At 44.5% G+C, this 26,056-nt stretch overlaps 1 protein-coding gene across 4 annotated transcripts in view; it reads left to right on the top strand.

Annotated features, from left to right (window-relative positions):
• Positions 1 to 26,056, top strand: part of LOC116806909 (spindlin-Z) — a 172,207-nt gene that overhangs the window by 125,493 nt on the left and 20,658 nt on the right. For all 4 annotated transcript variants that reach the window (XM_032744727.3, XM_032744728.3, XM_072923080.1 and 1 more), the window contains 2 exons: positions 6,656 to 6,881; positions 25,092 to 25,140. In XM_032744727.3, the coding sequence (XP_032600618.1) occupies positions 6,830 to 6,881; positions 25,092 to 25,140 (101 nt within the window). In that variant the 5' untranslated portion in view covers positions 6,656 to 6,829. The remainder of the gene's footprint in view (positions 1 to 6,655; positions 6,882 to 25,091; positions 25,141 to 26,056) is intronic.

The following is a 26,056-nucleotide window of genomic DNA, read 5'->3' on the forward strand; positions in this document are numbered from 1 at the left end:
CCTTTATATCTATGATGGCAAGTGTCCAGTCTTGAGGCAGCATCAGTGGTGAAGGCAGGCCAGGCTGGAGGGGGCCCATGTCCTTGATGGCCTCATTGATTTTGCAAAGGTCATGGAGGAGCCTCCATCTGTCTGTTCCAGGTTTTTGCAGTGCGAAGACTGGAGAGTTGCAAGGGCTGGTGGTCTCGACGATGTGACCTTTGGCGAGCTGTTCTTCCACAAGGGCTTGTAGTGCACGCAGTCTTACTTTAGCGAGGGACCACTGGTCTATCCAGATTGGGTCTTGGCATTTCCAGGTGAGCCGAGGGGTATCTGGTAGTGCGCACTCCTCAGTGGCCCTGGTCAGAAATCCCAACTGGGAATACGTAGGGAAGCTCCCCATTGGGATAGAACATCCCTGCCCCAAAGGGTGATGGGGGCCCTTACAACAAGTGGGCGGATGGTTTTCAACTTGTCTTCAGGCCCTTCGACGAGGATGTTGTGCTTGCTTTGCATAGACACTGTGGCTCCACCAATCCCTGAAATCATGCCTGCTACCAGTTGTAGTTCCCAGTGTGCTGGCCATTCTGAGCAAATGATGATAGTCACGTCCGCACCGGTGTCGAGCATCCCTGGTAGGTGGATCTTTTCTCCTCTGTAGGATAGACTGCACTTGATGGTAGGCTTACTTGGTCCCAAAACTTGTGCCCACATTTCTGTAGGGTTGAGAGGAAGCTGTTCCCTGTGATTCTTTGGGAGTAGAAAGGCTTGTGCGATCAGAGTTCCCTTTGAAAGGAAAAATGGTAAGTCTGTGCAGCACAACTGGACCGAGATTTCTTGTCCTGGGTGCACTGTTTGTACCTCTGGAACAACAAATATTTCCTCTGGGCCATAGGGAGTGTCCACTATAATTAAGATGTCAAAAGGACCACCTTTTGGCCCATATTTGCCTGTGGGAACACAATAAACAGCCTTATTATTAAAGTCAATGGACAAAGTGGTTACCAACTGGTGCCATGTTCCCATCTGTATTGCTCTGTGGGTTGGATCCTCTCCATGTGACCTGGAATCTCCTGGGATGATGCGTGGTTGAGTCTGGACAGCTTTTCATTTGTTGTCTTTGCGTGGGGCCTGGCTGCGCTCCACTGGAAGTTTCCCGAACATTGCTGGTAGCGCTGCTGATTCTGGGGTTTTTGGTAGGTGCTACAGGGGTTTCGGGTAGGTGACCTGTCTGGACAGTCCTTTATAAAATGTCCAAATTCCCCACAGTGATAGCAGCGGGCCTGGTCTTTGGAAGTAACTACTGCAAATGCACCAGAAACTCCTTCTGCAATACGCTTAGCAACTGCTTGGGCCACTGTGTTTTCAGTGGATATATGACGTGTACAGCTTTCCACCATTTGCTCTATGGTGGGTTCTATATCCCAAGGTAGGGCCTTCAGAATTGTTTTACATTGTTCATTTGCATTCGATAAGGCAAGCTTGCACAACAGTTTTTTTCTTGCCTCTGTGCTCTCTATCTGTTTTTCCTGAGCATCCTTAATTCTGTCCACAAACTTGATAAAGCTTTCATCTACTCCTTGTTTAATACTAGAGAAGTGTTCAGTAGGAATAGAGTCATCTGGAGTAAGAAGCAAGGAGGTTTTTGCTGCAATAGCCAAGTCTTGTAGTGCTGCCTGAGGTAAGGTGTCAGCTTGGTCGGAGGGTTTCTGTAAATCCCCTTCTCCAGCCAGCTGTTCAACTGTAAAATCTGGCCTATTTGCATCTTGAGCATAGGTGTCTGACAATGTTTTTAATTGTCTTATCCAATGCCTTCCCCATAGCATATATTCTGCCAGGGAAAGAAGGCAGTGGGCAATGTTTTTAACATTGTGAGGTACCACAATATGTTCTGAAAAGAAAGCCTCCAGGAAATTTCTGAAAATATGCTAACTTCTACCATGTTCTTTGGCTATGTTTTCTAGTTGTACCAGTTCTTTATTTGTGTTAGTGAAGTGATACGTGGAATAAAGAAATAGTCTCTACAACTTGGGGTAGTTATGAAGTGGGTATGTATTGCCAGTGCTCGGCACAAGTGAGATAGCTCTCCAAGACTTGTGCCCCGCGTCTTAATCCGACCCAAAACTTTATTCACAAAGGTGTTCTATATGCAGTACATTATGCAACTTTTCTATGCATATTCAACCCCTGGCCCCGCCTGCCCTCACCTCTGATGGTAAATAGGTCCACGCCCTTCTGGGCACGTGTGCTTTGCCGTGGTGGTCCTGCGGGGGGGGTCTCTGGTGGTCTCGTGAGGCTGAAGATCGTGGTCTTCCTCATGGTTGAACTTTTGAACTCTTCCTCTCCTTGGGTGCACTTTCAGTCTTTTGGTACTTATCTGAGTACCATCTGTCATTCTCCGTAGGCTTAGGGGCAGAGGAGCTTCTTTATCTAGGTTCTTTGTATTTTAGGTCCTTTTTGGTATTGTTCTTTATGCAAGAAGCTTTAGTAATTTGTGTTTTCTTATGCCCTTTTGTACCTTGGCAGAGGTTTCTTAAGTAAAAGGTTAAAATTCAACACATAACTCTGCAAACTAGAATATAAATGCTTAATTCATTTTGTTAACTTGAGTGAATTTCAAAAATCTCTGTTTCATTAGGTTCCCACGTTGTTTTAGTGGTGGGCCCCCTCTTTTCCCCTTTATATAAATTGCCTGGGAAGGCAGAAATTCTCAGAGCTAGTTCCCAATTCCCTGCCCAAGTCGCTTCGATTTTGATTAGAGCCCATGAATCGATGTCCTCTGTCTCGGTCTCACTGTCCTCAGACGAGGAGTGAGAGTGAGCAGGAGGTGTACTATGCTTTTTTGGGCGTGTTGGAGCCACAGTTTTCAGGGGTGTAGGGGACTGGACAGAGTGTGAGGGGGCAGCTGGCTGAGCTTGGCTAGAGGGAGGCAGCAGTGGAACAGCAATAGCAGCGCCACATGTGGCACAGCCTGCACAGGACTGAGGCGCATGGAGAAGTGGGGTGCCACCGTGGGGGGTCTCGGAGGTGCCGTTCGGGAGGCACTGAGGGTGGGTGGGTGGTTGCAACGCCTGGGGATGAGGGCAAGGGAGGAGCGAGGGAGTTTCCTTTCCCCCCAACAGTAAAAAGAAAAAGGAAAAAAAAAAAAAAGAAAAAAAACCAAAAAAGGACCCAAGGTAAAAGTGCACAAAAAGGCTGTTTTAAACTTACACTTCTTCAACCGAATGTGGGCCCCTCTTCATATGACTTCTTCTATAATAGAGAGTTACCTTCAGGGGATCGTAGCAGGCCGAGGCAGTAATAATTCACGAGGAATGCTACTCTCAGGGATGCCAGATTACCAGTACCTCCGTTCGGGTGGCCACGTAATGCAGCCTGGGGTCCCAGGGGTCCATCTGACCTCCAGGCAGCCATAGGTGTCCGGGATAGCACTGGGCTGATAGGCACAGCCTGTCCAGGTCCCTCAGGCTAGCTCCCCAGCCGTAGGTAAGCTTAGCGAGCATCTCTGAAGTGATTTCAGCTCTTTGGTGAATTCAGCTCTTAGTGATTTCAGCTCTTTGCTCACTAAGGGCCTCGCAGACGCATAGGAAGAGAGAGGAGAAGGTTGTATGCAGTTCCACAGCGGTGTCTTTATTGTCAGCTCCTGTGGAGGGGTACAGTGACAGCTCTTCTGCCAAACTGGGCAGAAATGGGGGTTTATATAGGATACAGGGGTGTTGGAAATTTTCCAATGGCCAGGGTCGAGGCGAATATGACCTATGGTCTTACAGAGAGATAACAAGGGTCTGAATGTGGAAGGGGGGCTTCTTTGGTCCAGTCATCATGACTAGGCATTTCTTATCTTAGGCAAGTGACCGAGAGGGAGGCCTTGCAGGGCCTCTGGCTGCTACACAGGTCCCTGCCAGGAGCTACCAAAACCTGGCCATAAAAACCCAGTGCACTTACTGATAAACACTCAACTCTATAACTACCATCATGTGAGAGACTGAAATGATAAAGGCTGATGACTCAATCGGCCATTTGCAAAAGCAGCAGAGTGCTTTGCTGAGAGCAGGTTTGTATCCCCCAACCGAAGGCAAGGAGGAGAGTTTTTTGATATGTGGTGGCAAAGCCTCTGATCTGCAAAAAACAGCCCAGGTGCAGAGCGGTTGTTTATTTACCACCGGAGGATGACCACTACAAACTGACCTTTGTTTAGATAAACTTGTTGAGCCCTTCAATTGTGTACTGGATAACCTGTGATTAATGTTGTTAACAAGCTGGGGTTTAAACCAGATAAGGGAAAAGGCCCATAAAAAGCAGATCCTGTTTGGTGGAATAATGCTTTTTATCATGTCAGTGTCTTCCCTCTCGATAAAGCTCAGGTGGAAAACTCATATATATACACCAGTCATTCAGTGTCCTTCTGATCCGCCCCAAGGGATCTATTAACAAGAACAAGGTCATAACACATTATCAAGCTCCAATTAATCAAAACACTCCCTAACATACAGGGCTACCCCACTGCCTCTCCTTCCTTGCCTATCCCTTCTGAAGAGTTTATAGCCATCCATTGCATCAGTCCAGTCGTGCAAATCATCCCACCATGTTTCCGTGATGGCAACTGTCATAGTTTTCCTGATGTACAATAGTTTCCAGTTCCTCCTGTTTTTTGCCCATGCTGTGTGCATTGGTGTAAATACACTTTAGTTGGGCTAATAACCCTACTGCCTTTTTGCTGGGAGAAGCCCTCATTCATGTGACCATTCTCAGGCACTTCTGGGATTTCTAACACATCATTAACCCTTGCATCCTTACTTTTGCATAGATCGCCATCCCTTACCTCCACTGATATGGCAGACTGAAGGACCTTGGTAGCACACTGTCCCTCAAACATTTGCATGGTACCCCCAGGCTTATCTCTGTTGAGCTTGGTTTTGTCCCCATCCCCCTTCAAATGTAGTTTAAAGCTGTCTCAATGAGCCCTGCTAACTCCTGAGCTAAAATCCTTTTTTTCCCCCGCTTTGAGATAGATGAACCCCATCTGTTGCCAGCAGGCTCATTGTAACATAAACTGACCTATGATCAAAACCCCCAAAATTCTAATGGCAACACCAGTCTCAAAGCCAGGTGTTCATCTGCATGGTTTTCCTGTTTATTGCCCCATCATTCCCTGCAGGGAACTGGCAGGACAGAAAAGAACACAACTTGTGCTCTAGATCCTTCGACCAGTTGTCCCAAGGCCCTGAGGTCCCTCTTGGTTGTCTGCAGCCTTCTTGCTGATACTTTGTCACTGCCCACCTGAAAAAGCAGTAGCAGGTAATAGTGGGACGTACCAGGCTGGGAAGTTTCTTGGTGATGTCCCTTACCCAGGCCCCAAGAAAGCAGCATACTTCCCTATGGGTTGGGTCCAGTCAGCATATTGGGCCCTTTGTTCCTTTCAAAAGAGTCACCAATGACTACTACTTCTTTACTACTACAACCCTTCTTTTTTTCTTAACTGAGCAGATTATGATGCAGTGGGTAGGCTGCCCTGCCCTAGGTAACCCCTCCATCCTGGATGGACTTTCATCCACATTCTCATTTCCCTGGTCCTCAGATTCCAAGGTTCATAAATATTGTATAAGGGCATCTGGGAAGGTGAAGTAGGTTAGGAGGGTGTTTGCCTTCCACCCTGAGAAGAAACCCATTTCTACACCCCCCCATCTCTACAGTCCCCTCTTTCTTCCTGTTGGAGAGAGGGTAGGATATCTATTGCTTCTTGTGAAGTATATGGTGAGTCATTTGCCTAAGGCATGTTAGAGTCCCACTCCACTGGTCAATCTCCTCAGAGTCCCTGATACTTCTTAGCCTTTCTACTTCTCTCAGCTCTGCCACTGGGCTGAGCAGATTGTTGACCTGATTGCACCTCACACATTTGTTTTCTCTGTTGCCCTCTGAGAGCAGTGCCAGACTCTGGCACTCCTTGCAGCCTAAGACCTGGATGGCTGCATGTTTTTGTGAATGCTCCATCTGGGTTGCCACATCCTTTCTGGTGCACACAGAGGAAACAGATTCTGTCCGAGTGGAAACCATATCTGAGCTCCCTTGGTGAGGGCGATGGCCATCAACTCAGCTAACTACTCCAGCCGCAGAGCCTCAGTGCTCTCCCTGCACACCCTTCTTCATGATCTGCCATGTAAACTGCCACACCATGCCACACATTGTTTGTGGGTTTTTTTTTCCACAGAAGGTGGAAAAATCCCACCTGGCTTTTTATTTTTTTTTTTGGTTCAAGTCTATTGACAGATGGATGCTGTAATGCAGACAAGAATGTTTAACTTCCATGCCTTGCATCTCCTACAGTAAGCATCTATGTAAGCATAAGGGTGGTACAGACTAAGATAAAAACTATTCTAGAAACTTTCAGAGGTTGTCTCTGAAATACAATAAATTTTTTGAAACAGGAATAGCTGCTTTGTGACTTGGGGAGGGTGAGAATCATATGCTTTCATGCTCTCTCTACTGGTGTTTTCATTATAATTTTCAAATGTAGTATAGGAGATCTGAAACTTAGTGCATAATATGGACCACATCCAGAATAACAGAATATGAAGAGACGTCTCATTGAACATGAAAGAAAAAATATTTTGTTTCACTGCATTGTTTATTTTAACCAAGTCTCAAATCAGACTATATTTTCTGATTTTTTTTTCAGAGTGATATAACTGAAAGTGCTTCTCCTATATTTGAGGAAGAATGAATTGATGATTGGATGGTATATTAATAAGTAACTGTTGAATTACGAGAATAAGAAGATATTTGGGGAGTTGGGAAGAACTGGCTTTTGACCCTAGTCTAGCAGCTCTGCTGCTCACTTAAACACAGATGAATGAAGACCCCATTTGGAAAATCACCAGGTCAGCGGTCCAGAGCTGATGCAGGTGAGGTGTTACTGAATTTGAGTGTTGTTGTTTTTTAGTGGGTAAAAAAGTGTCCTTACAGATTTTTCTTATGTACTTGTGGTTTTATGAAACTGTTACTGTTTGGTTTTGATTGGGACAGTTGATGGTTGTTGGGGTTTTTTTTTAAGATAAGAATTAATGGAATTGTGGAATTGAAAGGACATACATAAATTTAAGCTTTACAGAATTACAATTATGAAGTTGTACTGGTTTTGGCTGGGAATGATTTAAATTTCTTTGCAGTAACTGGCATGGTGCTATGTTTTGGATTTGTTCTGAAAACAGTGTTGATAACATTGATGTTACTGCTGAATGGTGCTTACATAGTGTCAAGGCCTTCTCTCTTTCTCATATTGCAAGAGAAAGACAAACATAGGTGGTGATGGAATTATTTGCTACATGTTTCCTAATTTCAGGTGTAGATTAGGAAAGTGTACCAGGTACTCATTATTAGGAGACTTCAAAACCAACCTGTCTTAAACTAAGACAATTTTATGGGGTGCAGACTACGAAATGTTATCTCCTCTTAGTTTTAACCACTCCCCTTTCAACAATAAGAAGAGACAAATATGAAGAGGTGAAAAACACCAATCACTTGTTTTTTAAAATCTTAAAAGTTTATTAGTAATAGAATAGTTATAAAAACAGTAATAAAATTAGAGTAATAAAAATTTGGACAATGAGGATTAGGACACTATGAGACAATAAAAAGCAAAGAATTACGGACGTCCAGATGTTTTTGGGCACTAAGCTGCCAAAAACATGCTTTCTGAACAAAGGAATAACCCTTAAAAGCAAGAGCCTGTTGCATATTCATATATCTCACACATGATGCATAAATTCCTTGAAAATTAAGAATTTTTCTGGTTTTTGTCAACTTCTTCCCCTTAATCCTGGTGGTTCCATAAAGATGGAGAGAAAGTGGAAGAATGTTTGTCTTTTCCGATGAGGCAGTAACTCTTTATGTGCCCTGTCACTGTTATCTCTGTGCGAAGAGTTTCTTGATTATCTTATCCCTTTTCTTGAGCTACTACAAAATATCTTACATTGCATAGTTTCTATTTTAACATTATGTTGTAACCTAAAACTATATTTAACACACTACTTAAGAGAATTAATACAGCATAACTTTCTAACATTACACATATAATATTCATTTTAATATTTGCGAGAAGCCAATCATAAAATATGTATTTTTCACAGAGATAAGTGAAAAAATAACTGTTTACTAAAAGAAAAATGGCAATAACCAAGAAAACAGCAATAACCACTAGATACAAAGGTGCTGAGTTACATAGCCCTCTCCCTGAGAAAAAAGAAAACAATATGGCCACCACCTGGACAGCCTAGTGGCCCAGAGGACAAAGACAAGATGGTGGAGAAGCTCCCTTTTCCCAAGATGGCGGCCGCCATGGTAGCCCATGTGGCCCAGAGGACAAAGACAAGATGGCAGAGACGCCCTCTTCTTCAGACCATGCAGCCAAGAGAGAGAACAAAGGAAAACAACACAGCAACCAAGCCTCTGCAGTTCCAGAACTCCCTCCCTGCCCCCAAACAACAACAGGAGCAGGGAAAAAGAAAACCTGGAAAAAACTATTTTTGTCCAAAAGGCTCCAATGCTGCTGAAGCACTGGAAGAAACTTCCTGGCAGTTGCAGACCCAACCCCCACTCAGTAGCTTTAAACTCATGTAGAATGGCTGCAATGCTACTGAAATGCTGATTCCTGTGAGGCAGAATGAGGCAGGGACTCTCTTGCTCTTTTCTTGATGAAAGACCTTTGAATGTGATATAAATTAAAATTATAGTTTGTTGTATTTTATTAAAATATTTTTTTTAAAAAACAACTGGGAGAAAAAAGCTATCAAAAGCACAACTAGGTTAAGTGACAAGAAGCTGGAATTAGAAATACAAATCAGTAGTAAAGACTTAGAAGTGGTGGCTTCTTTGAAAAATCTAGTTTTCCTCTGTCCTGCCTGTCTGCCTACAAAGGTGCAAAGAGCACAATTGCCTGTCTCAAACACTGTCAAGGTGTCCTGGTTCCAGCCAGGCCAGAGTTAATTTTTTTCAGTACCAGGAGGGAGCATGACTGGAGTATGTAGGTTATTCTATATCACCTCATGTCATTGCTAGGAGCAGGGGAAAGGGCTCTTTTATGGGGAGAAGGGGCTCCTTTCAGAAGAGAAAATATGGCAGAGGGAGCCTTCCAGTATTGTCTGTTATCATGGAGTTTTTCCATGTGAATAATTTCTTGTACACTCTGTTATTAATATTGTTGCTGTTACTGTTCATTTTCTTATCTTATTGCTGTTTCCAGTAAATTGTTCTCATCTCAACCCATGATCTTTGCCTTTTGTGCCTCCAGCTCTCCTCTCCAGCCATCCACAGTGGGGAGGAGGAGGTGAAAACAGGGGAGCAAGAGAGAACAGTGTGTGGTTTGGAGAGTTGGTGGGGGCACTGAATTGGGGACTACCATTCCTAAACCACAACACAAGGCCACAGAACGAACTTGCTATAAGATAAGCCACCACAGTGGGAACTTGACTTAAGCACAAAAGGGAGGAATTTGCAACAGGAAGGCACTAATTCCAGACCTGGTGTGGCAACATCTGGTTAGAACATCCTGGTTAATACATCCGGACAATAATTCCCACTGTGGAAAAGTGGGCAACTGCTCATACACATATCACCCCAAGTTATGGGAACAGCATCTGCGATGACTCTGTGATACTTGGAACTTGGACTGTATAAAGGTGGTACCCTCAGAAGAATGATTTCAGGACCCCCATCACTGAGAAGCCTGGGGTGAAGAAGGACCAATGGGATGCTGCTGTATTCATGGGTGGTGACTGTCTTCTGCTTGATTTCTCTCTCTCTCCACCCTTTACTCTTTTCTATTTCTTTCTATCTCTCTACCTCACATTTATTGTAAAATGAAACCCATATTACATATGGTCTCATTTGCTACTCGGTCAGAGGCATCTCTCACTAATCAGATCTGACCAAAACAAAAGGCCTACATTTGCTGTAAAGTAGGTTTAAAAGAGGAGAAAAATATATTTGACTGAAGTGTTATAAATGAAAATTTGTCCAGCCAAATTAAAATGAAAAAATAAAATATTTATTTTGCAATCAAATTCTATCTAGCCAGCCACAAGGAAAGAACAGAGCCGAGCCCGGGGTGTGCAACAAAGAGGTCAGCCTCATCAGAGGTTTTCCTCTATGCCCACACACCTCCATCCTGGCACAAGCTGTTTTCACAGGGAAAATTCCGCCTGAGGCTAAGATTTCGGCAGTCAGTCTTTTCTTCCATTCAGAGTCCATAGGTTAATAAAATTTTATTTTTTGGTGATGAGGAAGAACAATTCAGTGTCTGGAGTTGTTGAATCTCTTGATGAAGTTTACGGGAACACTGCATTCACGTGTATCTGCCTGAGGATTTCCATGATATCCATCTCGAGTCGTCCACAGGATGATCAGCACGTGGGGTTGGCTGCTGCAGATCACAAAATGCAGGCTTCTGGTGTTCCTCGGTGTTTCTCAGGTCTCAGTCTGGAGTAGGTTGGATGGTATTTAGGAAAAGGAAAGGGAAAAAATAGTCCAGGAAAAGAATTGGAATGCTTAGCTAAACTAACTAGGAAGCAAAGGCAAAAGCAGAAGCAAGCAAAGCAAGCAAGCCAAGCAAGCAAGTAAGCAAAAGCAAGCCAGCCAGCACTAGCCTTTTCTAGACAGCAGACGATGGCTGATAACAAGGCAAAAGAAACCTTCACTTTCAGAGTCAGTTCTGAAAGTACAGAACATAATATCAAACATAAAGAGAACACACGATTGGAGATACAAACACCATAACGTCACCCTAGGACATTCCACCCCTTATCTCCATATCTTCAACATCATGTAAAAACTCCATCAAGTTAAAACTTGTATCTTTCACTTACTCATACCTTCAACACTTACACATTTCCTTCTATTTCACTTGCTCAAACCTTTGACACTTAAACATTTCCTTCTATTTCACTTGCTCAAACCTTTGACACTTACACATTTCCTTCTTTCTCATGTCTGTGTGTTTTCATGTACAGACATTGGCAGTAACATCCAACAAACAGTGATATTTGCACAATAGTTTCACCCCACAATCAGATCTCCCTGAGGTACACATCGTGTTGTTCCATCTCTCTGCATTATCCACCATGTACAACCTGGTCCCTGAGCAAAGACAATCCCACGAATGGGTTTGTCTGTACTCGAGGCAGGATTGATCCACACTGATTTCCCTAACAAACCTCTGACATGTGCCACTGGGACTTTATCTCCGTCTACTATATTCAGGGGCTCAGACGGGGCAGGACCTGCTCGATTGGTGGAACCTCGGCTGTTAACTAACCAGGTGGCCTTTGCTAAATGTTGCTCCCAATTTTTGAAAGATCCCCCACCCAATGCTTTTAAGGTGGTTTTTAACAGTCCATTGTACCTCTCCACTTTGCCTGCAGCTGGTGCATGGTAGGGGATGTGGTACACCCACTCAATGCCATGTTCCCCAGCCCAGGTGTTGATAAGGCTATTCTTGAAATGAGTCCCATTATCTGACTCAATCCTCTCAGGGGTACCATGCCTCCAAAGGACCTGCTTTTCAAGGCCCAGGATGGTGTTACGGGCTGTAGCATGAGACACTGGGTAGGTTTCCAACCATCCTGTGGTGGCTTCTACCATTGTGAGCACATAGCGCTTGCCTTGGCGTGTCTGGGGCAGTGTGATGCAATCAATCTGCCAGGCCTCCCCATACTTGTACTTGGACCACTGCCCACCATACCACAAGGGCTTCACCATCTTGGCCTGTTTGATGGTAGCACATGTCTCACAGTCATGGATCACCTGAGAAATACTGTCCATGGTTAGATCCACCCCTAGGTCTCATGCCCACTTATACGTGGCATCTCTACCCTGATGACCTGAGGCATCATGGGCCCATCGTGCTAGGAACAACTCTCCCTTGTGTTCCCAATTGAGGCCTATCTTTGACACCCCTGTCTTTGCAGCCTGATCTACCTGCTGATTTTTTTCCTGCTCTTCATTAGCTCTACTTCTGGGAACATGGGCATCTACATGGTGAACCTTCACAGGTAGCTTCTCTACCCGGTTAGTGATATCTTTCCACTCTTCAGTAGCCCAAATTGGTTTTCCTTTACGCTGCCAGTTAGCCTCTTTCCACCTCTCTAGCCACCCCTACAGTACATTGGCTACCATCCGTGAATTAGTGTAGAGGTAGAGCTTTGGCCACTTCTCCCTTTCTGCAATGTCTAGGGACAGTTGAACGGATTTAAGTTCAGCAAACTGGCTTGATCCACCTTCTCCTTCAGTGGCCTCTGCAACCCGTCGTGTGGTACTCCACACAGCTGCTTTCCACTTCTGATTCATCGCTACAATGCTACAGGAACCGTCAGTGAAGAGAGCATAGTGTGTTTCCTCTGCTGGCAGTTGGTTATATGGTGGAGCTTCTTCAGCCCTTGTCACTGGTTCTTCTTCTTCATCTGTGACACCAAAACTTTCACCTTTGGGCCAATTTGTAATTACTTCCAAAATCCCAGGGCGATTCAGTTTACCAATATGGGCACGCTGCGTGATGAGAGCAATCCACTTGCTCCATGTAGCACTGGTGGCATGGTGGGTGGAGGGAACCTTTCCTCTGAACATCCACCCCAGCACCCGTAGTCGGGGTGCCAGGAGGAGTTGTGCTACTGTGCCAATCACCTCTGAGGCAGCCTGGACTCCCTTGTAGGCGGCCAAGATTTCCTTCTCTGTTGGGGTATAGTTGGCTTCAGACCCTCTGTAGCTCCGACTCCAAAATCCCAGTGGTTGGCCTCGAGTCTCATCAGGCACCTTCTGCCAAAGGCTCCAGGACAGACCATGGTTCCCAGCTGCAGAGTAGAGCACGTTCTTCACATCTGGTCCTGTCCTGACTGGGCCAAGGGCTACTGCATGAGCAATTTCCTGCTTTATCTGGGCGAAAGTTTGCTGCTGCTCAGGGCCCCAGTGGAAATTATTCTTCTTGTGGGTAACCAGGTAGAGAGGACTCACGATCTGACTGTACTCAGGAATATGCATTCTCCAGAAACCGATGGTGCCTAAGAAAGCTTGTGTCTCTTTCTTGTTGGTTGGTGGGGACATAGCTGTTATCTTGTTGATGACATCTGTAGGAATCTGACGCCGTCCATCTTGCCACTTCACTCCCAAGAACTGGCTCTCTCGAGCAGGTCCCTTCACTTTACTCTTCTTGATGGCAAAACCAGCTTCCAGGAGGATTCGGATGATTTTCTCTCCTTTCTCAAACACTTCTGCTGCTGTGTTCCCCCACACAATGATATCATCAATATATTGTAGATGTTCTGGAGCCTCACCCTTTTCTAGTGCAGTCTGGATCAGTCCATGGCAGATGGTAGGACTGTGCTTCCACCCCTGGGGCTGTCAGTTTCAGGTAGACTGCACTCCCCTCCATGTAAAGGCAAACTGAGGCCTGCATTCTGCTGCCAGAAGAATGGAGAAAAATGCATTGGCAATATCAATAGTGGCGTACCACTTTGCTGCCTTGGACTCCAGCTCGTACTGGAGTTCCAGCATGTCTGGCACAGCAGCGCTCAGTGGTGGAGTCACTTCATTCAATGCACGGTTGTCCACTGTCAATCTCCATTCTCCTTCAGATTTACGCACAGGCCAAATGGGGCTGTTGAAGGGTGAGTGGGTTTTGCTGACCACCCCTTGGCTCTCCAGCTCTCGGATCATCTTATGGATGGGAACCACATCATCTCGGGTTGTTCTGTACTGTCGACGATGCACTGTTGAAGTGGCAATTGGCACCTTTTGTTTTCTCCCTACAAAAGTCCTACTGTAGGTGGATTCTCAGACAGTCCAGGCAAGGTGTTCAATTGCTGGATGCCCTCTGTCACCACAGCTGCTATCCCAAATGCCCACATGAGTCCCTTTGGGTCTTTAAAATACCCCCTTTGAAGGTAATCTATGCCCAAAATACATGGGGCCTCTGGGCCAGTCACAACAGGGTGTTTCTTCCACTCATTTCCTGTCAGACTTACATCAGCTTCCACCAAGGTAAAGTCCTGTGATCCACCTGTCACACTGGCAAATAGAGACAGATTCTGCCCCTACATGTCTCGATGGAATTAACGTGCATTGTGCACCAGTATCAACCAAAGCCTTATATCTTTGTGGTTCCGATGTGCCAGGCCAGCGAATCCACACAGTCCAGAAAACACAATTTACCCTCGCCTCTACCTGGCTAGAGGCAGGGCCCCTCTAAGCCTGGTTATCCTTCTTGCCTTGGGCGTATGTCTTAGAGGTTCCTTCAAAGGGATCAGACATGTCATCATCATCATCAGGCCTGACAGTCTGGCTACGGGCAACTGGAGCTGCTCTCCTTTTGGTGGCACTTCCTCTCTGAGTCTTACCTTCCTTCAATTCATGCACACGTTGTGCCAGAGCACCAGTAGGTTTTCCGTCCCATTTCCTCATGTTTTCTCCACAATCGCGCAAGAAGAACCACAGCTCAGCTCTTGGGGTGTACCTTCACTCGCCATCTGAGGAACATCTGCGTTGGATACCAGAACCTCTGATCTGTATTGCTGAGATTTGGAGAAGGTCCTCCTTAATCTCCTCCCTGAGTCTCTTATGATTCTCCTCTATCTTATCTTCTAATTTCTGCAGACGCGTTTCCACTGCTGCAATTCTGGCATGGGTTGGGCCATGTACAGCATCTGCATATGTTTGGAGTTTCCTTGCCATGTCGAGCACGGTCTCATCCCTCTCATCTTGCTCCATTATTGCTAAAGAAGAAGCGTATTCATGTGGCCCAAGCCGTACAAGTTTTCGCCACATCACAGATGTACATGGTACCAAGTCTGGATTCCTAGTTTTTATTTCATCTGAGAAGATAATCTCTGCCACTGCCATTTCTCTCAGACGTTGGATCCCTTGTTCTATAGTCTTCCACTGGGTCTGCTGCATATAAAGATCATCTGCACACAGGTATCTTTGTGCTACACTTTCCAGAACCCGTGCCCAGAGGCTGTGAGGGTTAGCCCCCCTCATAATTCCTTGATCAATGACAAGATCATGTGACAGGGATCCCAAATGTCTTGCCTCAGTACCATCCAGAATTATAGCCTCGCCTGCAGCATCCCAAAGACGGACTAACCAACTAATTACAGACTCATCAGGCCGTCGAGTATAATCCTTCCTTAGGCCACGAATGTCCTTTAGGGGAAAGGACTCAGTATTGGCCTCTGATCTTGTACCAGTTGCTTTGACTTCTGATTTTATGTCAGCAGGCATTGAGGGTCCTTCTCCTGCATTATCATCATCATCATGGTCATCATCCACTGGTCGATCGGTCTTCTCTGTGCGCTTCCCACTTCTGGTGCTAGTCGCAACAGCCATTGGTTGAGGCTTGGCTGCTGAGTCTGGTTTAGCTGCTAGTTTAGGCTCACTGACTGGTTTAGTTGCTGGCTTTGAGCCAGGGGTGTTGGCTGCAGGCTGAGTGACTGGGATAGCTGCTGATTTATCTCCCTGCCCCCCTTCCTCTGTCTGCTGCCCTACAGTATCTAGCAGGGTGCGATAAGCATATGCCAGGGCCCAGCTCACTGCAATGATTTTTTTCTCCTTAGAGTTATCATGGCACTTCTCTTTCAGGTACTTCGCCACCTCAGCCGGATTCTGAATTTGTTCACATGGAAAGTCCCAGGCTATAGGGTCAGAAAATTCCTTTAAGATTTGGCCCATATCCTCCCATTTCCCACACCACTCAGGATTTCACACACCTGAGTCTACTCCTGGGTCAGAGCTCTCATCAGCCCCTCTAGAAATCTCATCCCTTATTCTAGAGAGACTGCAGACTGTATAGAGAAAGCTTACCAGATTAAACACCAGGAAGATGGTCTCTTTAACAGTCGGGGGAAACTGAACATTCTCTATTAGGGAGGTAACAAATTCAGAGGAGAAGAAGGAAAGTGAAGGCTGAAAAGTCTCATCCCCTACTTTCCCTCTAACAAACTGGGTGCACAACCATAACCATGAACCATACATTCCAGGAACAGACCTCAGCACCTTTTTAAACCCCCTGGAGGCCATTACACCCAAGCCCAGCCCGATGGATATTCTGGTCAGTGCCCTTCTACTGCAAAACCTACGTATTACGGACAATACTGGAGCTATTCCTGGGTAAAAAGAGAAACCTAGGGACTAGAGAGGGATTAAGATCTCAAAAAACCCTAGGGACCAGAGACACATGCAGGCCTTCACCCCAAGAGACACTATGAATTCAAACAACATAACCAATAACTGCTCCATACCAACACAAAGTAATTGGAATGAAAATATGACTACAACAGGGTTTTTTCCACTCTCTCGTGCCACGAGTTGGGCGCCAAAATATTTGTCATAGTTTAGGGCAAATTTGGGGAAAACCCTCTGGAAGAAGCCCCCAGAAAACAAACCCCCACGGCCCCTCCCCACCCACCTGGTTCGGGAAAAATTTTCTCTGAGAGAAGTGGAAAAGAACCTGTTTATTCAACGAACAAAGCACTCCCCAGCACCAAAAAAAAATTAACAACACCAGATGACAACAAAACTCTTTCACCACTCTGAAGAGATGAACAAATCCAGAAAGTCTTTCCTGGGAGTGGTCGCCCAGGTCTGGATGCTGGGGATTGCTCTGGGCACTGGGGCTGGCTGCTGCAGATCACAAAAGGCAGGCTTCCGGTGTTCCTCGGTGTCTTCCAGATCCCAGTCCAGAGCAGGTTGGATGGTATTCAGGAAGAGGAAAGGAAAAGAAACAGTCCAGAGAAAGAATTGGACTGCTTAGCTAAACTAACTAGGAAGCAAAGGCAAAAGCAGAAGCAAGCAAAGCAAGCAAGCCAAGCAAGCCAGCCAGCCCTAGCCTTTTCTAGACAGCAGACCATGGGGGGAGGTGAACCGGCTGATAACAAGGCAAAAGAAACCTTCACTTTCAGAGTCAGTTCTGAAAGCACAGAACATAATATGAAACATAAAGAGAACACACGATTGGAGATACAATCACCATAACGTCACCCTAGGGCACTGTGAGAAGCCCGTGCTGGAGCAGCCTGTTCCTGAAGGACTGCACCCCATGGAAGGGACCCATGCTGGAGCAGTTCATGAAGAACTGCAACCTGTGGAAGATGTTTGTGGAGAACTGGCTCCTATGGGAGGGACCCCACAGTGAAGAAGGGGAAGGACCCCTCTCCTTGAGGGGGGAGCAGCAGAAACAACATGTGATGAACTGGTGCTCATCCCCAATCCCTGTCTCCCTGAACCTCTGGGGGGAAGGAGGTAGAGAATCAGGAAAAAAGTTAAGCCTGGGAAGGAGGGAGGAGTGGGGGAAAATGTTTTTAATGTTTGGTTTTACTTATCATTATCTTTCTATTATTTGATTGGTAATAAATGCAATTAATATCCCCAAGTTGAGTATTTTTTGCCTGTGATGGCAATCGGTGAATGATCTCTCACTGTCCTTATCTCAACTTATGAACCTTTCATTGTGTTTTCTCTCCTCTGTCCAACTGAGGAGGGAAGTGAGAAAGTGGCTTTGGTGGGCACCTGACATTCAGCCAAAGTCAAACCACCACAATTGCCCTTGAAATTGTTGGTAAATTTTTCAATGTCTTCCTCTGAATTGAACACTTGACAGTGAATGACTAATGTCAGTTATGCTTCTGTCAGCAGCCATTTAGGTGATACTAGACATTTCAGGATTATTTGTGTAAACAAAGTTTCTGCTTTGCTTGTTATGTTTGGCGTTCTCTGGTAAAGGTGACTATCAACATGTCATGGTTTGACACTGGCACAATGCTAGTGCCCCCCCATGAAAATGCAATTTCTCAACTGAATGCTGTGAAATGCGATCGAGAACAGAGTAAAGCAGGCCCAAGCTTAATAACAAGGAAAAAAAAACTTTATTAAACTACTACCACTATGCTACTATAAAAGAGGGGGGGGGGGGGGAAGAAGAAAGAAACACACACAATTCAAAATGAAAACCTTCCAAAGCATTCTTCCTCCCACCACCCAATTCCAACAAACCACAGTGAGACACAATCTGGACCCCAATCAGGTTTCCACCCTCCAGATAATCAACACTCAGTCCATCTGCAAGGAGAGAAGAGTTTCTCTTGTGCCACAGACCCCCCCAAGAAACACAGCTGCCACATCCTGTGCTTCCATGTCACCACATGGCACCGCCTGGAGAAAAAACAAGTTTGCCAGTGGTGACCCTCTCTTTTCCATGCATAGTGCTTTCACCACCAATGCATGGATGGACAGACTGCTTCTTAGGATTTTTTTTGTTTCAAGGATGCCCTGCCAAGAGGGGAAAAAACAACAGTTCAGTTTTTTATTTTTGGGACCAATAGTCCCCCCCATTTTCCCCTGGGGCCGAGGGTCCAAGAACAGAGATCTTCTTCTCTTTTTCCTCTGCAAAGACAGGGGGCACCACCACAAACCTCCTTAACTTTTCTCTGTTCGCTCCACTTCCGTCTTTTCCCAGCTGAAGCAGGTCTCTTGGGCTCACCAGCATCCTCCTAAAATACAGTCTCTCTTGGAGGAGAAGATCAGTTCAATCTGTGGCTACCAAGAAAAAGTCCAGCCAAAAGCCACTCCATCATCTCCTCCCACCTAGAATTTCTCTTTCCAACATCCCGGGTCCCAGGCTGTCTCTCATCCTCTCTTTTTCAAACCAAGGAGGAGAAAAATTTCACAAAGCTTTCATTTCTCAGGAAGGGTTAAAAGTCCCAGACTCCCAGAGATGGCTTGCTGCCCAGGCTCCAGCTCCCACAGCCCGGCTGGGCACCTTGCAGCCCCCCCGCTCTTCTCCTTCCCCGCGGTGAACTGCTGATAAAACCACCGCCGTCTCTTTTTCTCTCTTGGGAGAGAGAGAGACTCTGGGGGGAACGGAGACATCTCAGATTTTCTCCACCCTTCCATCTGCAGGGGGCCAGCCCGGTTCCAGTCCCTCCACCCTTGGGCCTACCTCCGAAGGCCACATGGCTTCTCCCCTCCCACACCCAGCTCGTGGCCGGGCAGGGGAGAGTCCTGCACTGACCGCTGACCGGAACCCAAGAGAGCGAGTTCCCCTGGGAATTCTGCTTTTAACCCCTCTGTGTTCTCAGAGGCGTGTCTACTTTCAATTGGTCAATGTCCAAACTGACCTCTTCCTTACGGAAAAATTCTTTTTCCGTGTCAAACCACGACACAACATCATCAGCTAATCATGCCGGACGCATTTGGTGGCCTTCGATGACAGGATTACAGAGGTGGTGGATGAGGGAAGAGCAACTGACATCACCTACCTGGACTTGTGCAAAGCATTTGACATCCTGGTCTCTAAACTGGAGAGATGTGAATTTGATGGGTGGACCAGTCAGTGGATAAGGGATTGGCTGGAAGGTCACTCTCAGACTTGTGGTCAACAGCTCAATGTCCAAGTTGAGGTTAATGACAAGTGGTGTTCTTCAGGGGTCAGTATTGGGACCGGCACTGTTTTTTACCATCTTTTTCAGTGACATGGACAGTGGAATCAAGTCCACCCTCAGCAAGTTTGCCAACAACATCAAGCTGTGTACTGTGATTGACACGCTGGAGTGAAGGGATGCCATCCAGAGGCACCTTGACAGATTTGAGAAGTGGATCTCTGCGAACCTCATGAAGTTCAACAAAGACATGTGCAAGGTCCTGCACCTGGGTTGGCGCAATCCTAAGCACAAATAATTGCTAGATGGAAAATGGATTGAGGGCAGCCCTGAGGAGAAGGACATGGAGGTCTTAATGGATAAGGAGCTTGACATGAGCCATCAATGTGTGCTTCCAGCCCAGAAAGCCAGTTGTATCCTAGGCTGCATGAAAAGAAGTGTAGGCAGTAGGTTGAGGGAGGTGATTATCCCCCTCTACTCCATTCTGGTGAGACCCTACCTGGAATACTACGTTCAGATCTTGGACCCTGAACATAAGAAGGACATGGACCAACTAGAGCGAGTCCAGAGAAGGGCCACAAAGATGATCAGAGGGATGGAACATCTCTCCTAGGACAACAGGCTGAGAGAGTTGGGGTTGTTAAATATGGAGAAGAGAAGGCTTCAGGGAGACCTTATAGCAGCCTTCCAGTACCTAAAGGGGGCCTACAAGCAAGGCAGAGAGGGACTTTTCACAAGAGCATGGAGTGATAGGACAAGGGGGAATGGCTTTAAACTGAAAGAAGGTAGGTTTAGATTTGGATATTAGAAAAAAATTCTTTACTTTGAGGGTGGTGAGACACCGGAGCAGGCTGCCCAGAGAAGTTGTGGATGCCCCATCCCTGGAAGTGTTCAAGGCCAGGTTAGATGTGAAGGTGTCTCTACCCATGGCAGGAGGATTGGAACTAGATGATCTTAAAGGTCCCTTCCAACCCAAATAATTATATGATTTTAATATATATGTTAAACAGCAATGTATTAAAATATTTTTATTTCCTCTCAAATGTTTTGTCATTAAGATATAGTAATCCTTACAACATCATGTATTTCTGATAAAAATTTTTGTAAAGAAACTGTACAAGCTATTTGGAATTTTACAAGTCTTCTGCACAGTTGATTTGTTGCCTTAGTGTAAGATAAGGCTTATGTCTACCATATGCTGTGAGAGTTTATTTCTTCCTTTAATACTCAGGGGAAAAAAGTAAAATATACAGAATGAAAGGAATCCTAAGACATCAGAAGTTTAGTATTCCTTTTCCTGTAGGAAAAACAAAACCAGAAAGGCATTTCTATTGTGATTTTTTTCTAATGATCTTTACCACTTGTCATGGTTTGACACTGGCCAAACACCAGGCACCCACGATAGCCACTCACTCGCCCTCCCCTGCTACAGCTGGGCAGAGGAAAGGAAAAAAAATTAATGAAGGCTTCATGAGTTGAGATGAGGACCAGGAGAAAACACTCCAAGGACAAAACAGACTCAACTTAGAAGTACAAAGTGAATTTATAACTAACATAGAGGAGGATAATGAGAAGTCAAATAAGCCCTTAAAAACACCTTTTTCCCCCAACCCCTCCCTCCTTCCCACCAACAGTGCAGGGAGACAGGGCATAGGGGTTTTGGTCAGTTCGTCACCCGAGATCTTCCACTGCTCATGGACAGAAGTCATTCCCCTGCTACACTGTGGGGTCCCTCCCATGGGAGACAGTTCTCCATGAGCTTCTCCAATGTGGTTTCAATCTCACGAGCAGCAGTCCTCCCAAAACTACTGCAATGTGAATTCCCCCCATGGGCAAACAGTCCTTCCAAAACTGCTGTGGCGTAGGTCACTCTTGCTTGGGGTGCAGACCTCCAAAGACAGGCTGCTCCAACCTGGAATCATGGGCTTATCCCTCTGTATTTAGTATTAGTGCAGCCTCGCCTTGAGTATTGTGTGCACTTCTTGGCCTCCAATTAAAAAAGGATGTGAAGGTTCTTGAGTTGCCCCCAGAGGAGGGCAACAGTGCTGTTGACAGGACTGGAAGGAATGTCCTACGTGGAATGGCAAAGGACTTTGGGCTTATCTAGCTTGGAAGAAAAAAGGCTCAACTGTGATCTCATTGCTCTCTACAGCTTCCTGAGTAGGGGAACTGGAAAGGGAAGTGCTGAGCTCTTCTCTCTCTTATCCAGTGACAGGACATGTAGGAATGGTTCAAAGCTGCATCAGGGGAGGTTTAGACTTGACCTTAGGAAGCATTTCTTTACCGAGAGGGTGATCAAACTCTGGAACAGGCTTCCTAGAGAGGCAGTTGATGCCCCAAGCCTGTCAGTGTTTGAGGCATTTGAACATTGTTTTTGTGCCCTTCCTCTGGGCTCACTTTAACAGGTCCATGTCTTTCTTGTGCTCAAGTTCTTCATGTACCTTGTTATCATCTCTTCTTGTAAGTAGGTTATATTCACATTCTTCATCTAAGTGCCATAACTTTTTATTAAACTGGACACTACCTTAAGCTACCAACACAAGAAACTGAGCAGTACTCAGTTTGCTCAGTTGGTTTTTCTCTAGAGCTAGGTATACAAACAAGCAAGTTCTTGAAATCAGTCAGGACCCACCAAGCTCATTTTTATCTGGCAGCAAAATGGGGTAGTGTACTCTCAAACTCTCAGTTCGGTGTTGTAAATATTTGTTAGTTTGGTACATGTCATTTCATTCATGAAGACTATGTATGAATAGTCAAGTAATTTTGCACGTAAGTGAATTTGAGAGAAAAAAAGACATCTGGCTGTAGAACTTGAGTTTTATCAAAAATTAAGAGGTGCCTAAGGTGAACAGTTACTGACCAGGGCAAACACTCATTCTGAGTAGAGTGCATAGCTTCTCCTCTGCATTTTTTGCAACTTCTGTAATAGATCTTCCTTCTGTGTATCTTTAGGGCTACTTTTGTTTTGGAAGGCTAAATGTGTTGCACTGTATAGTAAGATTCAGAGTCTCTGAGCAGAGGACAGAAAACAAGTTTTGTGTTGAACCATCCTGCTAAATATATGAATATGCTTTTTATACTGTTTTAACTGCTTGAACTGATTTAGTTAAATCTTACTTTTTCTCATCAACCAGTAATGGAAAACATAAAATCTGTGTGTTTGTAGTTTTTTACTTTGCGAGAACAGATTTTTTTAATAAGTATGTTTTTAAACTTGTTTCCTCATATAACCAAGGGGTGGCTAATGACAAGGTGAAAATGCTTGTTCACTTGGTGCAGTCAAGTCTCAAAAGTCTTTTGGGTTTCTATTCATACTTTTTGAGATATCTTTTAATTTCTAGCTGTTAGTTCTTATAAACATGTTCAAGGGAAGTTGTATTTACTTGGTCTTTATTGCAAATAGCATCTTTACTGTAGCTATTTGCATGGAGGGCTTAATTTTTGAAAACTTCAAATTCCACCTGTTGTTAAAACTGGAGACGCATCTTTCCATGGATTCAGTACAAGCTTGAGTGTTGGAAACAAAATGTATGTAGTCTTATTTAAATTCTGCCACTTCTATCATGTGATATATGTCCTTTTATTTCTCCATAGGAAAATTCAAATATTAAAATATTTATGAAAACTGTTAAGGCTAATTGCACTTTCAGTGCTTAACTCTTGTGACACTATTGCTACTATGAAAATTAATTTTCTGAATACATATGCCAAAGCTATGCTTGGAACATGCACATAACGTTTAAGATTTTGTTTGGATCTGTAAAGAAACCTCAATTAAGTATTTCTCTGTAGGTGGGAATTTAAATGTCCATAGATTAAATTCTGAACATTTCTACAGATATATGAGGGGTTTTTTAATTGATAACATGCATATGTCCAACACTCTCTGACTGTGTCCTTTTAGATATTCCATGTGTAGAGGGTTTAATGCTTTAATGCCAATGTTAGTTTTTTGAATTGTGGTGGGTTGACCTTGGCTGGATGCCAGGTACCTACCAAAGCTGCTCTGTCACTCTCTTCTGCAACTGGACATGAGAAAGAAAATATAGTGAAAGGCTCATGGGTTAAAGATCAGGAGAGATCACTCACTGATTACTATAATGGGCAAAACAGAATCAACTTAGGGATATTAATTGAATTTATTGCAAACAAAATCAGAGCAGGATAGTGAGAAGTAAAATAAATCTTAAAAACACCTTTCCCCCATCCCTCCCTCCTTCCTCAGCTCTACCTTTTCCCTGCCAGAGGTGCAGAGAGACAGGGAAGGGGGTTTCCAGTCAGTTCATGACAGGTTGCTTCTGCCATTGTTCAGGCAGAGGCGTCCTTTACCTGCACCAGCATGTGGTCCTGCCCATGGGAGACAATTCTCCACAAACTTCTCCAATGGTAGTCCTTCCCATGGGCTGCAGTCCTTCATGAACTACTCCGTCATGGGTCCCTCCCATGGGGTGCAATCCTTTGGGAACAGGCTACTCCAGCATGGGTCCCCCATGGGGTCACAAGTCCTACCAGGAAACCTGCTCCATCACAAGTTTCCTACAGTTTCACAGCCTTCTTTCAGGCATTTGCCTACTCTGGCACGGCACTCCTCCATGGGCTGCAGTGGGACAGCCTGCTTCACCATGGTCTGCGCTATGGGCTGCAGGGAAATCAGCTCCGGCACCTGGAGCACCTCCTGCCCCTCCTTCCATACTGACCTGGGTGTCTGCAGAACTGTTCATCTCACATATTCTCACTCCTCTCTTCTCTGGCTGCAATTACAACTGCACAATATTTGTTTTTTTTCCTTCTTAAATATGTAATCACAGAGGCGTTACTACCATTTCTGATTGGCTCAGCCTTAGCCAGCAACAAATCCATCCTGGAGCCGGCTGGCATTGGCTCTGTTGGACATGGGGGAAGCTTCCAGCAGCTTGTCATGGAAGCCACCCCTGTAGTACCCCCAGCTGCGGAAACCAGGCCATGCAAACCCAATACATGAATTTATTTATTGGACATTACATGGAACTTTCATTTAGCAGAATGATACAGCAATTTACTTAAATAACAGTGCAAGTACAAGTTACATTTAGCAGAGTATAGCAGTTGCAATGTACAGTTGTATCACAATACAAATGTGCCATTACTGGTCTCCATCACAATGCTGGGCATCCCCAGATTTTGGGAAGAAATATGTGGGTTGAAACGGACTCAAGCCTGTTGCTCTACTCAATGTTCTGTCTCTTAGTTGGACCATTTTTATACTGTATATGCTACACTTATTTTTTATACTTGGTTTTGGCTCTATACTAAGTTTTTATAATGAGTTTGGCTCAGCCATGTATACACCCACCCATTCTGGCTTCACTAATGCAGGACTATATTATCAACTCAAGGGCAGATACACAGTCATTTTAATCCCTTAACTGTTGTAGCCATTTATCTATGACAAAGACTACCTTCAGTCTCCTTTGTGTTAAGTTCAGCTTTTTGTAACAGTTGTCATCAGTAACTCCCTAATTCTTCACTTAACTTCATGAGTACATAGTCCTTGCCTGTCTCCTCAACCTTCTTCCATTGTAGAAACTCATTGGTAAATCACATCATGACATGTTTAAGCTTTTTTACTTGAAAAAGAGAACTTTTCTATAAGATACCTTTTTGACATTGTGTATAAACAGATTTGATTGCTCAATAATTCCATAATTTATATTGTAGGTCATGCAGGAGTCTCTGCGAACATGATGAAGAAAAGAACTTCCCACAAGTAAGTTCCTAATACTTCCTCAAGTGTAGTTCTCAATAACTGGCAGTACCATTCTAGGAATGTATCTGTATTGTTCCAGTCATTTTGAAAAAAATGTGGAGCAGTATTCAAACAGTGTATGTGTGTAGAATCAGACTTTAATTCTTTTGGGAAGACAATGGGAAAGAATGCACCATTGGTACAGTTCTAAACATTTTGAATGTTATTCTGAGACAAATTAATCTTTCAATAAAGTTCTGTAACTTATAATTCAGAAACAAGAGATTGCAAGCCATAAATTTGGCATATGTACTCTAGGATTCATTACAGCTTTAGTTTTTGAAAATTATTTTTTACCTTTTTAAAAAATACTCAATGTACTGTAGTATGGCTACTATTTGTGTGAAGGTTACTTGCTTATCCTATACATTCATCACATTTATTATTCACTCTACTAGAGTTTGAGATAGTAGTAGCTAAATGTTCCTATGAGTAAATGTGAGAAGATATAGGTAGTAGCTTAGACAAAATTTACCTTCATTTCTAACAGCTAGATGTTGTATCTGGCTGCATCTCTGGTGGGTGAGCTCTAAAAAAAGCTGGAAAAAGGCGAAATTTATTAAAATGCTATTAGTTATATTTTGAGTATGAAGTCCTATAATGCTGATATACAACAGGCATAAATCTAAAACAATTTTTCTGGCAGAAATATCTTCCATGATTAACATTTGAATTAGTATTAACTATTTCCCAGATGCAACACCTGATGTAAAACTACTCTTAATTCCTTCCACCAACTCTTCATTATTCAGTCTTGTCTATCTCCTTACAAGGCAGAGATAAACATTTATTTGTCTAGAGACAGGTAGAGTTAAAATTTAATTTCTCTTGTTCTTTTTCAACCGCTCAGAAAAAGGAGTGTATGATGGGAAGACTA

This window comes from Taeniopygia guttata, chromosome W (genome assembly GCF_048771995.1).
Source record: "Taeniopygia guttata chromosome W, bTaeGut7.mat, whole genome shotgun sequence".
Taxonomy (NCBI): Eukaryota; Metazoa; Chordata; class Aves; order Passeriformes; family Estrildidae; genus Taeniopygia; species Taeniopygia guttata.